General features: G+C 41.2%; 1 protein-coding gene across 2 annotated transcripts in view; it reads left to right on the forward strand.

Moving 5' to 3' along the window:
* PTH2R (parathyroid hormone 2 receptor) overlaps positions 1-11,011 on the forward strand; it is a 97,671-nt gene extending 86,660 nt beyond the window's left edge. For both annotated transcript variants that reach the window (XM_004004878.6, XM_042244122.2), the window contains exons 10-13: positions 2,900-2,994; positions 6,906-7,044; positions 8,554-8,595; positions 9,824-11,011. In XM_004004878.6, the coding sequence (XP_004004927.4) occupies positions 2,900-2,994; positions 6,906-7,044; positions 8,554-8,595; positions 9,824-10,219 (672 nt within the window). In that variant the 3' untranslated portion in view covers positions 10,220-11,011. The remainder of the gene's footprint in view (positions 1-2,899; positions 2,995-6,905; positions 7,045-8,553; positions 8,596-9,823) is intronic.
* Positions 11,012-11,487: the final 476 nt, after the last annotated feature.

Raw genomic sequence — 11,487 nt, forward strand, 5'->3', positions numbered from 1 at the left:
GCTGATGGATTGGAAGAAATAATATTGTGAAAATGTCTACATTACCCAAAGAAATATACATATTCAATGCAATCCCCATCAAAATCCCAAGGACATTATACACAAAACTAGAACATAAAAATTAAAAAAATTTTATGTAGAGCCACAAAAGTTTCCTGAATAGCCAAAGACATCCTGAGAGAAAAGAACAAAGCTGGAAATATCTCTATCCCTGATTTCAAAATTATTACATGGCTATAGTAGTCAAAACAGAAGAGTATTGGCTGAAAATCAGACACAGTGGAGTGGAACAGGATTGAAAGACTAGCAATAAACCTACGCATATATTGACAACCAGTTTACAACAAAGGAACAAAGAACATGCAATGGAGAAAGTATAGTCTTTTCAAAAACGGTGTTGAGAAAACTGGATTGCCATTTGCAAAATGAAAATGGACCACTATCTCACACAATACCCAAAAATCAACTCAGAGTGGATTAGACTTGGATGTAAGACCTGAAACCGTAAACTCCTAGGAGTAAACATAAGCAGTATGCTCTTTGGCATGGATCTTAGCAATTTCTTTCTGGGTCTGTCTCCTCAGGCAAGGGAAACAAAAGCAAAAATAAGCAAATGGGACTATATCAAATTAGAAAGCCTCTGCATAGCAAAGAAAGCTATCAGCAGCAAAAAGGACAGCCTACCAAATGGGGGAAATACCTATAAATCATATATCATTATTCTAATAATGGGACTAATATCCAACACATATAAAGAACTTACACAACTAACCAGCAACAACAACAAAAATGGGTAGAGGAGCTGAATAGATATACAGATGATCAACAAGCACCAAAAAGATGTTCAATATCACTAATTATTAGGGAAATGCAAATCAAAACCACAGTGAGGTATCATTCCATGTCCATTAGAATGGCTATTATCAAAAAAGGAGAAATAAGAAATGTTGGAGAGAATGTGGAGAATGTGAATTGGTGTAGCTACTATGGCAACAGTATTGAGATTCCGTAGAAAATGAAGAATAGCACTATCATATACAATCCAGTTTTTCCACTTCTGGCTATTTACTCAAAGAATGCAAAAACATTAATTCAAAAAGATATATGCACCGCTATAGTCCTAGCAGCATTTTTTTTTTTTTACAGTAGTCAAGATATGGAAACAACCCAAGTGCCCACTGATAGATGAATAGACATAGAAGATGTGATACTTATATGTCTATATTTATCTACACACAAGCACACAGTGGAATATACATCAGCTATAAAAGGTGAAATCTTGCCATCTGTGATACAGATGGACCTTGAGGATATTACACCGACTGAAATAAGTCAGACAGAGAAAGATGAATATTGAATGATTTCACTTGTATGTGGGATACAGAAAAATTTAAAAAAAACAAACCCTCAAACAAAGTAAATGAGCAAACCAAACTAAATAAAAACAAATACTTAGATACAGAGTTTACCAGAGAGGAAGAGGGTGAGGAGGATGAAAGGGGTAAAGGCGAAGGATAGAAACGGACTTTTGATGTTAAACATGCTGTAGTATATACCAAAACTGAAATATAACGTTGTATACATAAAACTTATGTATTGTTATAAACTAATGTTACCTCAATAAATTAAAAATTCAATTTAATTAAAAAATAAAGATAATGGTTAAGAATTCCATATTACAGACTCATACAGACCTGGTTCAAATTCCAGCTGGTAGCTGGGTAGTCTAGGTTAAATCAGCTAACCTCCTTGAGCTAGAGTTTGTTTATATATAATAAATATGCCTGTCTCATATTTATGTGAACATTTAAACTAGAGAGAGTGTTCAATACTTAGTAGTTCTTATTAACCTGAAGACATCCTTATTCTACAAGTTCACAGCACAGCTCTGTTTGTTCTCTAGGATATGGGGCTCAAGACCCCCAATTCTTGTGGGAAACTGTGAAATTGGTGAGAGTTGCCTATGGAGTAGTCAGTGGTAGGATGGCAAAAATGGTAAAGGCTGATGCGGATGATAAACTCGATTGGTAATGGGGCACATAAATCACCCAATAACCGAAATTCTCCAAATACCAGAAAGGACTGAAAACTCTGCAGGATAAGTTATCCCAGGATGCAGAGTTGATAGGTCCTCCCTTTGAGCTGTTAACACAAACCCACTCTTGGTAACCCACATTTCCATTATTCCTGAGTACTGGCACTTCCTGGACTATAGACATCGTGAAGGGTTCGGGCTTCCACCTCTTTATGAACCCTGACCTGGAGATCTTTCCTTCTTTTTCATTTTGGACCTCTTCACTAATCCTTGAGGCCCTTGGACATAAAATATCTTTTCCTCACTCCCTCCTTTTTAAAGCCAGAACTTGATTGTCTCTGGTGGTGCTCATATCTCAATTTAACTGCCAACACAGGGACTTTTTCTTACAGCATCTTACCTGGCTTTCCCCCCCGCCCCGTTAACCTTATATATACTTCACCCAGTGCTTTTCATACGTCATAGAAGAGACAGCATCCCCAGAGCAACCCTGTTATTCTCCCTAAAATAGATACAGAAATGGGTAATTCATTTTGAAAAGGCAGTCAGTTACATTTATATGTAACTTTAACCAGTCTTCCACAGAATTTCATCTGAACTTTGGCCTGGAAATCCCCTATGGATTCTGGCAGATTATCCTCTGGTATTTCTGATTTCTAGTGTTGTTGAAATTTTCTCTGTGTTATCATAAGGGCAAATCAAGAATCACTATCTTTCTAATATCTTATCTGAGGTTCCCTCATTCACATTTACAGAATCAGTAACTTTCAGTCTTTGAATACAAAGAAGTTCAATTTATGTAAATTTTTGCAAACAACTTGAAGACTAAGTTATAATTCTTTGTAATATTATCTTCTTTTTCAGCTGAATTTTATCCTGTTTCTGAATACCGTTAGAGTTCTGGCTACTAAAATCTGGGAGACCAATGTGGTTGGGCATGACACGAGAAAACAATACAGGTAATTCCAGGACAGACATCCGTAAAAGAAGATATTTTGGTTACTATTTAGACTAAAGGACAGGTATCAATTGATCTGAAATGTCTCTAAGAGACTAAATTGGGAACATGTATTTTTGTTTGGTTTAATTGTGCTATTTATCAGAAAAGTATATATATTTTAGGAAAATATAAATAACAACAAACCTTACCATATGCTTAAATTCTAAGCATGTTTTTAAAAATATGTTCTTAGCAATTGGGATTTTATAATAAACTTTGTAACCAGGGCTTACCTGGTGGTTCAGTGGTAAAGAATCCACCTGCCAAGCAGGAGATGCAGGTTCTATCCTTGGGTCAAGAAGATCGCCTGAAGGAGGAGATGGCAACCCACTCCAGTATTCTTGCCTGGGAAATCCCATGGACAGAGGAGCCTGGTGGGCTACAGTCCAGGAGGTCACAAAAAGTTAGACAGGGCTTAGCGACTGCACACACACACAACAAAAATCAAGAAAGTGTATTTGCTATATTGGTTCCAGTCTGCCCATCAGACTATGTGTGTTGTGTGCTCAGTCATGTCTGACTCTGCGACCCCATGGCCTGTAGCCCATCAGGCTCCTCTGTCCATGGGATTTTCCCAGGCAAGAATACTGGAGTGGGTTGCCGTATCCTTCTCTAGGGGATCTTCCTGACCCAGGGATTGAACTTGCATTTCCTGCCTCTCGGGCACTGGGAGGTAGATTCTTTACCACTATGCCACCTGAGAAGCCTTCCCATCAAATTAGCACCTCCCAAATAATTAATTTTTAAGAACCTTCAAATGTACTGATTGAAGGAGGTCTATTATTCAGTCTTTGTTGGAAAAAAGGACAAATTAAGTATTTATTCACTTTTCATTTTTCACTTTCATGCATTGGAGAAGGAAATGGCAACCCACTCCAGTGTTCTTGCCTGGAGAATCCCAGGGACGGGGGAGCCTGGTGGGCTGCCGTCTATGGGGTCGCACAGAGTCGGACATGACTGAAGTGACTTAGCAGCAGCGTGAATATGAAAGTGTTAGTCACTCAGTTGTGTCCGACTCTTTGTGATTCCTTGGACTGTAGCCCACCAGGCTACTCTGTCCGTGGGATTCTTCAGGCAAGAGTACTGGAGAGGGTTGCCATTTCCTTCTCCAGGAGTTCTTCCTGACCCGGGGATCAAACTTGGGTTTCCCGCATCGCAGGCAGATTTTTTTACTGTCTGAGCCACCAGGAATATCCTAAGTATTTATAATTATTATCAAACTATTTTAAGACTATGTCTGTTTCTCCCAATGATCATTTCAGAGGTTCTAAGTCATTTTGGAAGTGGCTTTTAGGCAACTGAACATATACACCCACTAGTCAGGAGCATGTGGATTAGTTTCTGCAATGTTCTGCCTCACGTTGTCATGAAATGCTATCTCAGACACAGAAAGGAAGAAATCATAGCCAGAATTTCCATCTTCTCTCACAAACATTCCCCTATACCATGTAGGAAGCATTTACTGTCAGGCAGAAAAGACTACAGGTACAGATGGACCGAGGTCTAGAATAGGACGCACAGTGTGAATGAGTGATCAGCTGCTAGCTCCAGTTATTTTCAGTATGGTGGAAGTGGTGGTACTATAAAATGTGCCTAAGCATTTATAGTAAAGGGTCCATGCTATACTAGTATAGCTTGTCCCATGTCACATCCCACTGGTGAAGACAAAGGTCAAAGGATGATAGAAATGGAAAAATGTAAGTAGCCTTTCAATCTTCATAAAATGAAAAAGTGCACTTGTGTTTGAAAGATGCTTACTAGTTCTGAATAAAAGCTATTATTTCCTTTATTTCTGAATGATGTGAAATTATACTTTCAGTAGAAAGTTGCCCAAGAGACTTGAAAAACTCTGGTGAGAACAAAGAGTGGATTATCTTTGAAACTAGATAGAGTAGTCAGCTTACCTCCAAAAAGAAAAACATAAGTAAGTAGGGAAAGAAAGAAAGGAAAGAACGAAGGAAGGACAAAAGAAAGGAACACTGAAGGAAAGACTAGTGAGGGAAGGAAGGTTACAATCCTTTGAGATTTTTCTAGTTAGTTCAGTCGCTCAGTTGTGTCTGACTCTTTGTGACCCCATGGACTGCAGCATGCCAGGCTTCCCTGTCCATCTCTAACTCACCAGAGCTTACTCAAACTTATGTCCATTGAGTCAGTGATGCCATCCAACCATCTCATCCTCTGCTGTCCCCTTCCCCTCCTGGCTTCAATCTTTCCCAGCATCAGGGTTTCTTCTAGTGAGTCAGTTCTTCCCATCAGGTGGCCAAATTATTGGAGCTTCAGCTTCAGCATCAGTCCTTCCAATGAATATTCAGGACTGATTTCCTTTAGGATTGACTTTACTTTGAGATTACTGGGGTATTAAATGATTCTTAGAGAAAGAGGTATATTTCTTAGAGAAAGAGCCACTTCTTACATCTCAAATGTTGAAGCTGAAGATTTAGGACAGAAAAAAAAGGCATTTTACAATTTCATGAAAATAGTATCCTTTAAGCAAAAAGTAGAAATGAGATTAGAAAGACTTAGGGGATAATTGTGCTGTTCTCTGGTGGTTCAAATGGTAAAGAAATTTGCCTACAAAGCAGGAGAACTGGGTTCAATCCCTGGGTAAGGAAGACCCTCTGAAGAAGGAAATGGCAACCCACTCCAGTATTCTTGCCTGGAGAGTGCCATGGACAAAGGAGCCTGGCAGACTACAGTCCACAGTTGCAAAGAGTCAGACCTAACTGATCAACTTTCACTTCTTTCAGGGGATAGTAATCACTGGAAGTGAGAATAAACTGCCTGATTTAGAATAGAAGTAATAGGAAGAAGAGGGAGGCAGGGAAAAATTAGCAGAAGTAGTAGGTCAGAACGGAGAAGGCGATGGCACCCCAATCCAGTACTCTTGCATGGAAAATCCCATGGGTGAAGGAGCCTGGTGGGCTGCAGTCTGTGGGGTCGTGAAGAGTTGGACACGACTGAGCAACTTCACTTTCACGCATTGGAGAAGGAAATGGCAACCCACACCAGTGTTCTTGCCTGGAGAATCCCAGGGACAGGGGAGCCTGTTGGGCTGCCGTCTATGGGGTCGCAGAGTCGGACATGACTGAAACGACTTAGCAGCAGCAGCAGCAGCAGCAGTGGGGCAGAGATGGGGAAATTAGTCCCTGTTAGTCCTGCTAACGGAGAAGGCAACGGCAACCCACTCCAGTACTCTTGCCTGGAAAATCTCATGGACAGAGGAGCCTGGTAGGCTTCAGTCCATGGGGTCGCTGAGTCAGACACGACTGAGCGACTTCACTTTCACTTTTTCACTTTCATGCATTGGAGAAGGAAATGGCAACCCACTCCAGTGTTCTTGCCTGGAGAATCCCAGGGACGGAGGTGCCTGGTGGGCTGCCGTCTATGGAGTCGCACAGAGTCGGACACGATTGACGTGACAGCAGCAGCAGCAGCAGTCCTGCTAAGCTTTATTTTTTCCCAGAAAGCTGTGTCTACAGAGGGCTTCCCCAGTTCTCAGTGGTAAAGAATCGTCCTGCAATGCAGGAAATGTGGGTTCAATCCCTGGGTCAGGAATATCCCCTGGAGGAGGAAATGGCAGCTCACTCCAGTACTCTTTCCTGGAGAATCCCGAGGAGAGAGGAGCCTGGCTGGCTACAGCCCATAGAGTCTCAAAGAGTTGGACATGACTGAAGCAACTTAGCATGCACACGTCTACAGAAAAGTGAAGTGAAGTCGCTCAGTCGTGTCTAGCTCTTTGTGACCCATGGACTATCCAGCCCATGGAATTCTCCAGGCCAGAATACTGGGGTGGGGTGCCATTTCCTTCTCCAGTGTCTACAGAAGAGCACTCTATATTGACTAATTAAAAGACTTGCTGTTCTCTTCCAGGAAACTCGCCAAATCCACACTGGTGCTGGTGCTGGTCTTTGGTGTGCATTACATCGTGTTCGTGTGTCTGCCCCATTCCTTTGCGGGACTGGGGTGGGAGATTCGGATGCACTGTGAGCTCTTTTTCAACTCCTTTCAGGTAGAGAGTGCCATCTAGTAATGTGATTCCTATATTTTGCCCTCCTCTCCACCTCCGCTCGTCCAACCCCCCTCCGATGCTGCCAAATTGCAAGCTCATTTCTCTGCCTCTTCTCTGACTTTCATGCACCACCCACCCGTCTCCAAAGGGCCAGGAAAGGGGCTATTTTCTGGCACCTGTACTTTTCTATCCTCCGGAGGTCAGGTTAACCTCTTACCACAGCAGGAGCCTGGGCTGTGAGACAAGAAAGCATATTTCTGTAACATATGTAACCCTGTTGGAGCAGGAATCTGTGTGTGTGTATGGAAATCAGTGAAAACAAAAGACAGGATAGGCAGGTGAGGGGAAAAAAGGGAAGGGGAGAAAAGAAAGAGGAAGAGGTTGCTTCCATACATTTGATCTCAGTAGAAAGCACGACACTATCATCCCTCACATGGACGGCTACACACTCCTCCTAACTCTTCTTCCTGCTACTCATTTGCTGCCACCTCCTGCCTTCAACCTAGTCTTCATAGAATAGTCTGAAGACTCTTAAAGATAAATCTGACCATGTCACTTATCAGCTGAACATATCCAGAGGCTTCTCATTGCAGTCAGAATGAAATCCAAACACTGTTTCCTTGTGTGCACAGCCCTACGGTGCAGGGACCCTGCCCAGCTGTGGCCTCACCTCACACCATGTTCCATGCTGCCCACTAGGTCTGAGCCACACTGGCTCACCCACAGTTTCCGTTCCTCAGGTTCACCTCTGCCTCAGGGGCTGTACTTGCTGTTTTCTCTGCCTGGAATGCTCTTCCCTCTAATACTCATATTGTCTGGCTTCTTCGCACTCAAATCAGCTTAAATGTCACCCTCTCAGAGAGGTCTTCATCGAGTTCCCCCTCTGATAGATCTTCTCCACTCTTCTCTTCCAACACCACTTGTTTTGCCTGAAGAGTCTTTATCTCATCATTTTACATTCTTCTCTGTGGCTATTTGTTTATATTTTATTCATCTGTATTCTCTTCCAGAATATAAGCTGTAAGAGAACAGGGACTTTATCTGTCTTGATTAAATTGTTTATCTCTGTAACACTGAGCATTTCACAGTGTGTAAAGTCAACAAATATTTTTGAATGAGTGGGAAAAAAAGTTTGTGTTTTCGCTATAATATACCCTATGCCTACAGTTGTCAACATTCACAGTGTATAAATTTCACTTACCAGCTAGGGGATGTTCGGTGATTCTGAATGGCAAACATGAAATTAACATGATAAAAGTCAGTTATTCATGTATCCTGAAGTATTTTATTTATTTATTTGGTTAATTTGATACCAAGGAAAGATCTCAGACAAATTTCATGTATATTTAAGGATTTTGAAATATTAGGAGAGAATAATGTATAATTTTCTGGAGGAATCATTTAAAAAAACCCTGTTTTTCAACATATGCATTTTGACACAAGATGCTTTAGTGCTATAATCTTCATAATTAAAATTAATTAATTAAAACATTCTATTTTCTCTTCCAGGGTTTCTTTGTGTCTATCATCTACTGCTATTGCAATGGAGAGGTAAGTTTGAAGGAACCCCAGACCTCCTGTAGGTCTAACTCTGAGTATAAATTGCTATCACAATATGACCTGAATCTCTTTAGAATCTCCAGGGGTTACAGGAAAGAATGGGCAGGGAGAAAGAAGATATTTTCATCATAAATTATTTTGAGAAACCAAGAATTGATGTAAATAAGCCAAGGTCTTCCTCTTCCAGCACTTTTCAATGTCAGTTCAGTTGCAGACCTTGATGTCAGAAATCCAATTTGTTGGAATGCAGATTGATACTTGGAAGGACAGTGAACATCATATTCCAGTCAGTGCTTCAACTTACATTTAATTTCAAGTTCTGTAAGAAAATCAAATATAACTCTCTGGGAATAACCCATTAGAACATTGTGACATTTTTAAAACTACCTGATGGTGATGGGACAATTTCAGTTCATTTAGGAATTGCCTGGAGAGAAAGAATGGTACCAATCTTCTAGGTGACGTCAGCTTATCAGGTTTCTACTGCTTCCCATGGAACTCTCAAAAAGCTCCCTTCTGGAAAGTTGCAGTAGCAGAATGCAATCTTCAACAGCAAGAATGGAAACAAGAGCCCTACCCTGCTAAGAATGCCCTTGCAGTGCCCACTTTTCATAGTCCAGTCCTCCTCCCGGTTGCTCTCCTTCATTATGCTTGTGCAGAGTGATAGGTTTACAGTTCCATTCACAGATAAGCAGCTTCCATGCCCTTCCACAGCCTCAGCTGGCACTATGTATCCATATTGTTCCTCCAGCCCAGATCCCTTTTTCTCCCTCTCCCATGAGCCATTTATACTGGCTGCATTTCAACTTCTATTAAAGCACTAACCTTGGACAAATCTTTTTGCTTCTCTCTAAACCTCAGTTTGCTCATCTCCAGTAATAACACCTCTCAGGAAGAGGTTGAGAGAATACAGAGTTGAAAATATACATTTTCACTATATATGCACTACAGTACCACACATCTGGGGTTGGTTGAGTCCACCCATGTGAAACTCTAGATATAGGCTAACTGAGAATTCATAGGGAATTTTTCAGCTGCAGGTGGTGGGCACCCCTCATCCCTGTGTTGTTGAAGTGTCAACTGTATATGTAAAGTCCCTGGTATACAGTGGAAATTTAGTGATTATTACTATCAATGAAGTCAGGGCACATATCCATCCAATAAGGTTGCAGGGCCTCTGAAGGTTTTTGATGCATGAAATGGTCCTTGTGGCGTTTAGGTTCAGTCTGAGGTGAAGAAGTTGTGGAGTCGGTGGAATCTCTCCGCGGACTGGAAAAGGACGCCCCCGTGCGGCGGCCACAGATACGGCTCCGTGCTCACCACGTTGACGCACAGCACCAGCAGTCAGTCGCAGATGGCGGCCAGCACGCGCGTGGTGCTCATCTCAGGCAAAGCAGCCAAACAAGCCAGCCGACAGCCCGACAGCCACGTGACTTTACCTGGCTACGTCTGGAGTAACTCGGAGCAGGACTGCCTACCACAATTGATCCATGAAGAGACCAAGGAAAGTGGCGGGAGGCAGGGAGATGAGATTCTAATGGAGGAGTCTTCCAGGCCATTAGAATTTAACACAGGTCTGGAAGGAACCCAAGGAGAAACCGAGGATGCTCTGTGAATCCATATCTGTGTCTTTGAAGAGCTGGTTCATCTCGTTGTGTCAAAGGAGCTAGGCCTGTGAGCAGGCAGGGCTCCGGTGTTCACAGCCCATTTTCAGGCGCCAAGAATTGACTCCTGTAAATACTAAAGCCACAAAAGGAGAAAGTCAGTGGAGCAGTTTATTACCTTATTTTGGCATCAAATTCTTTTCGAATTGATGTGCAGTACTTGCTCTGTGATGTTCATTCTTCTGCTCTTTTTGGGTAGAGAAACATTTCAGTTGCTTGGTTCTAGTTTTCTCTTGTAAATATCACTGTAAATATGATCAAGATCATTTGGTGTGTGACATTTGCCTTTAAACAAATCAGTATTCTCTTTTCCACTTTAAGGGACTTCTATCATTCCATTCATTTTGTCTGTGCATAGGAACAATTAGGGTCTAAAAATGTACATTGAAAGATTAAAGAGTGCAGAACAAGTACACACTGGAAGATAAATTGTCTGGATTTTGTTAAAATAATAAATGTGTGAGAAACTTGTTTCATTCTAGGAAAAAGGGAAATTATTCAAAAAAGAATATTGCACATATTCCTCCTTTTGAATGTCCCCTCTGTGACCAGCCAAATCTCAAGTCTTCACTCTCTTGTAAGCCTTAACACAAGGTTTTCTTGGTCAGTGAGCTTATGTCTGCAAACAGATTTTGTTTGTAATCATTTATAGTGATGGTCACACTGAATTTATTAGTTTTTCTTTGTTTTATTACTGTATTCCCAATGGCATGTGGGATAAATTAAAGTTTGTTTTAAAAATACATTTTGAGTCACTTTTTAAAATGTTCTCTTAGCATCTAACTTTGTTTACAGGAATCAGTCAAATGTCCCTTCTTCAAACCTACAGAGATCAGCATGTAGCCCCAGAACTTCACTGAGCTTGACAAGTCAGTATATTGTAGCAGTGAGATATTTATTGTGTGCATGTTGGGTACACATATCCTGCTAGGTTTTTACACACATTAACCTATTTAATCCTCACCACAAAGTTTATGGAGTAAATCTTATTGCTGTCCTGCTTTTTACAAATGACTGTGACTCATGGAAGTAGATTGACTTGCCCAAAGTCACACAACTAGTGATTGAGAGAACATGGTTTCAGACCCAGATCTACTGACTTTAAGCATCTTTTTCTGTCCCTGTTGACCATCTGCATATCTTCTTTGGAGAAATGTTGGTTTAGGTCCTCTGCCCATTTTTTTTGATTGATTGTTTATTTTCTGATACTGAGCTGTCT

The sequence above is a fragment of the Ovis aries genome, chromosome 2 (genome assembly GCF_016772045.2).
Source record: "Ovis aries strain OAR_USU_Benz2616 breed Rambouillet chromosome 2, ARS-UI_Ramb_v3.0, whole genome shotgun sequence".
In the NCBI taxonomy this organism is placed as follows: domain Eukaryota; kingdom Metazoa; phylum Chordata; class Mammalia; order Artiodactyla; family Bovidae; genus Ovis; species Ovis aries.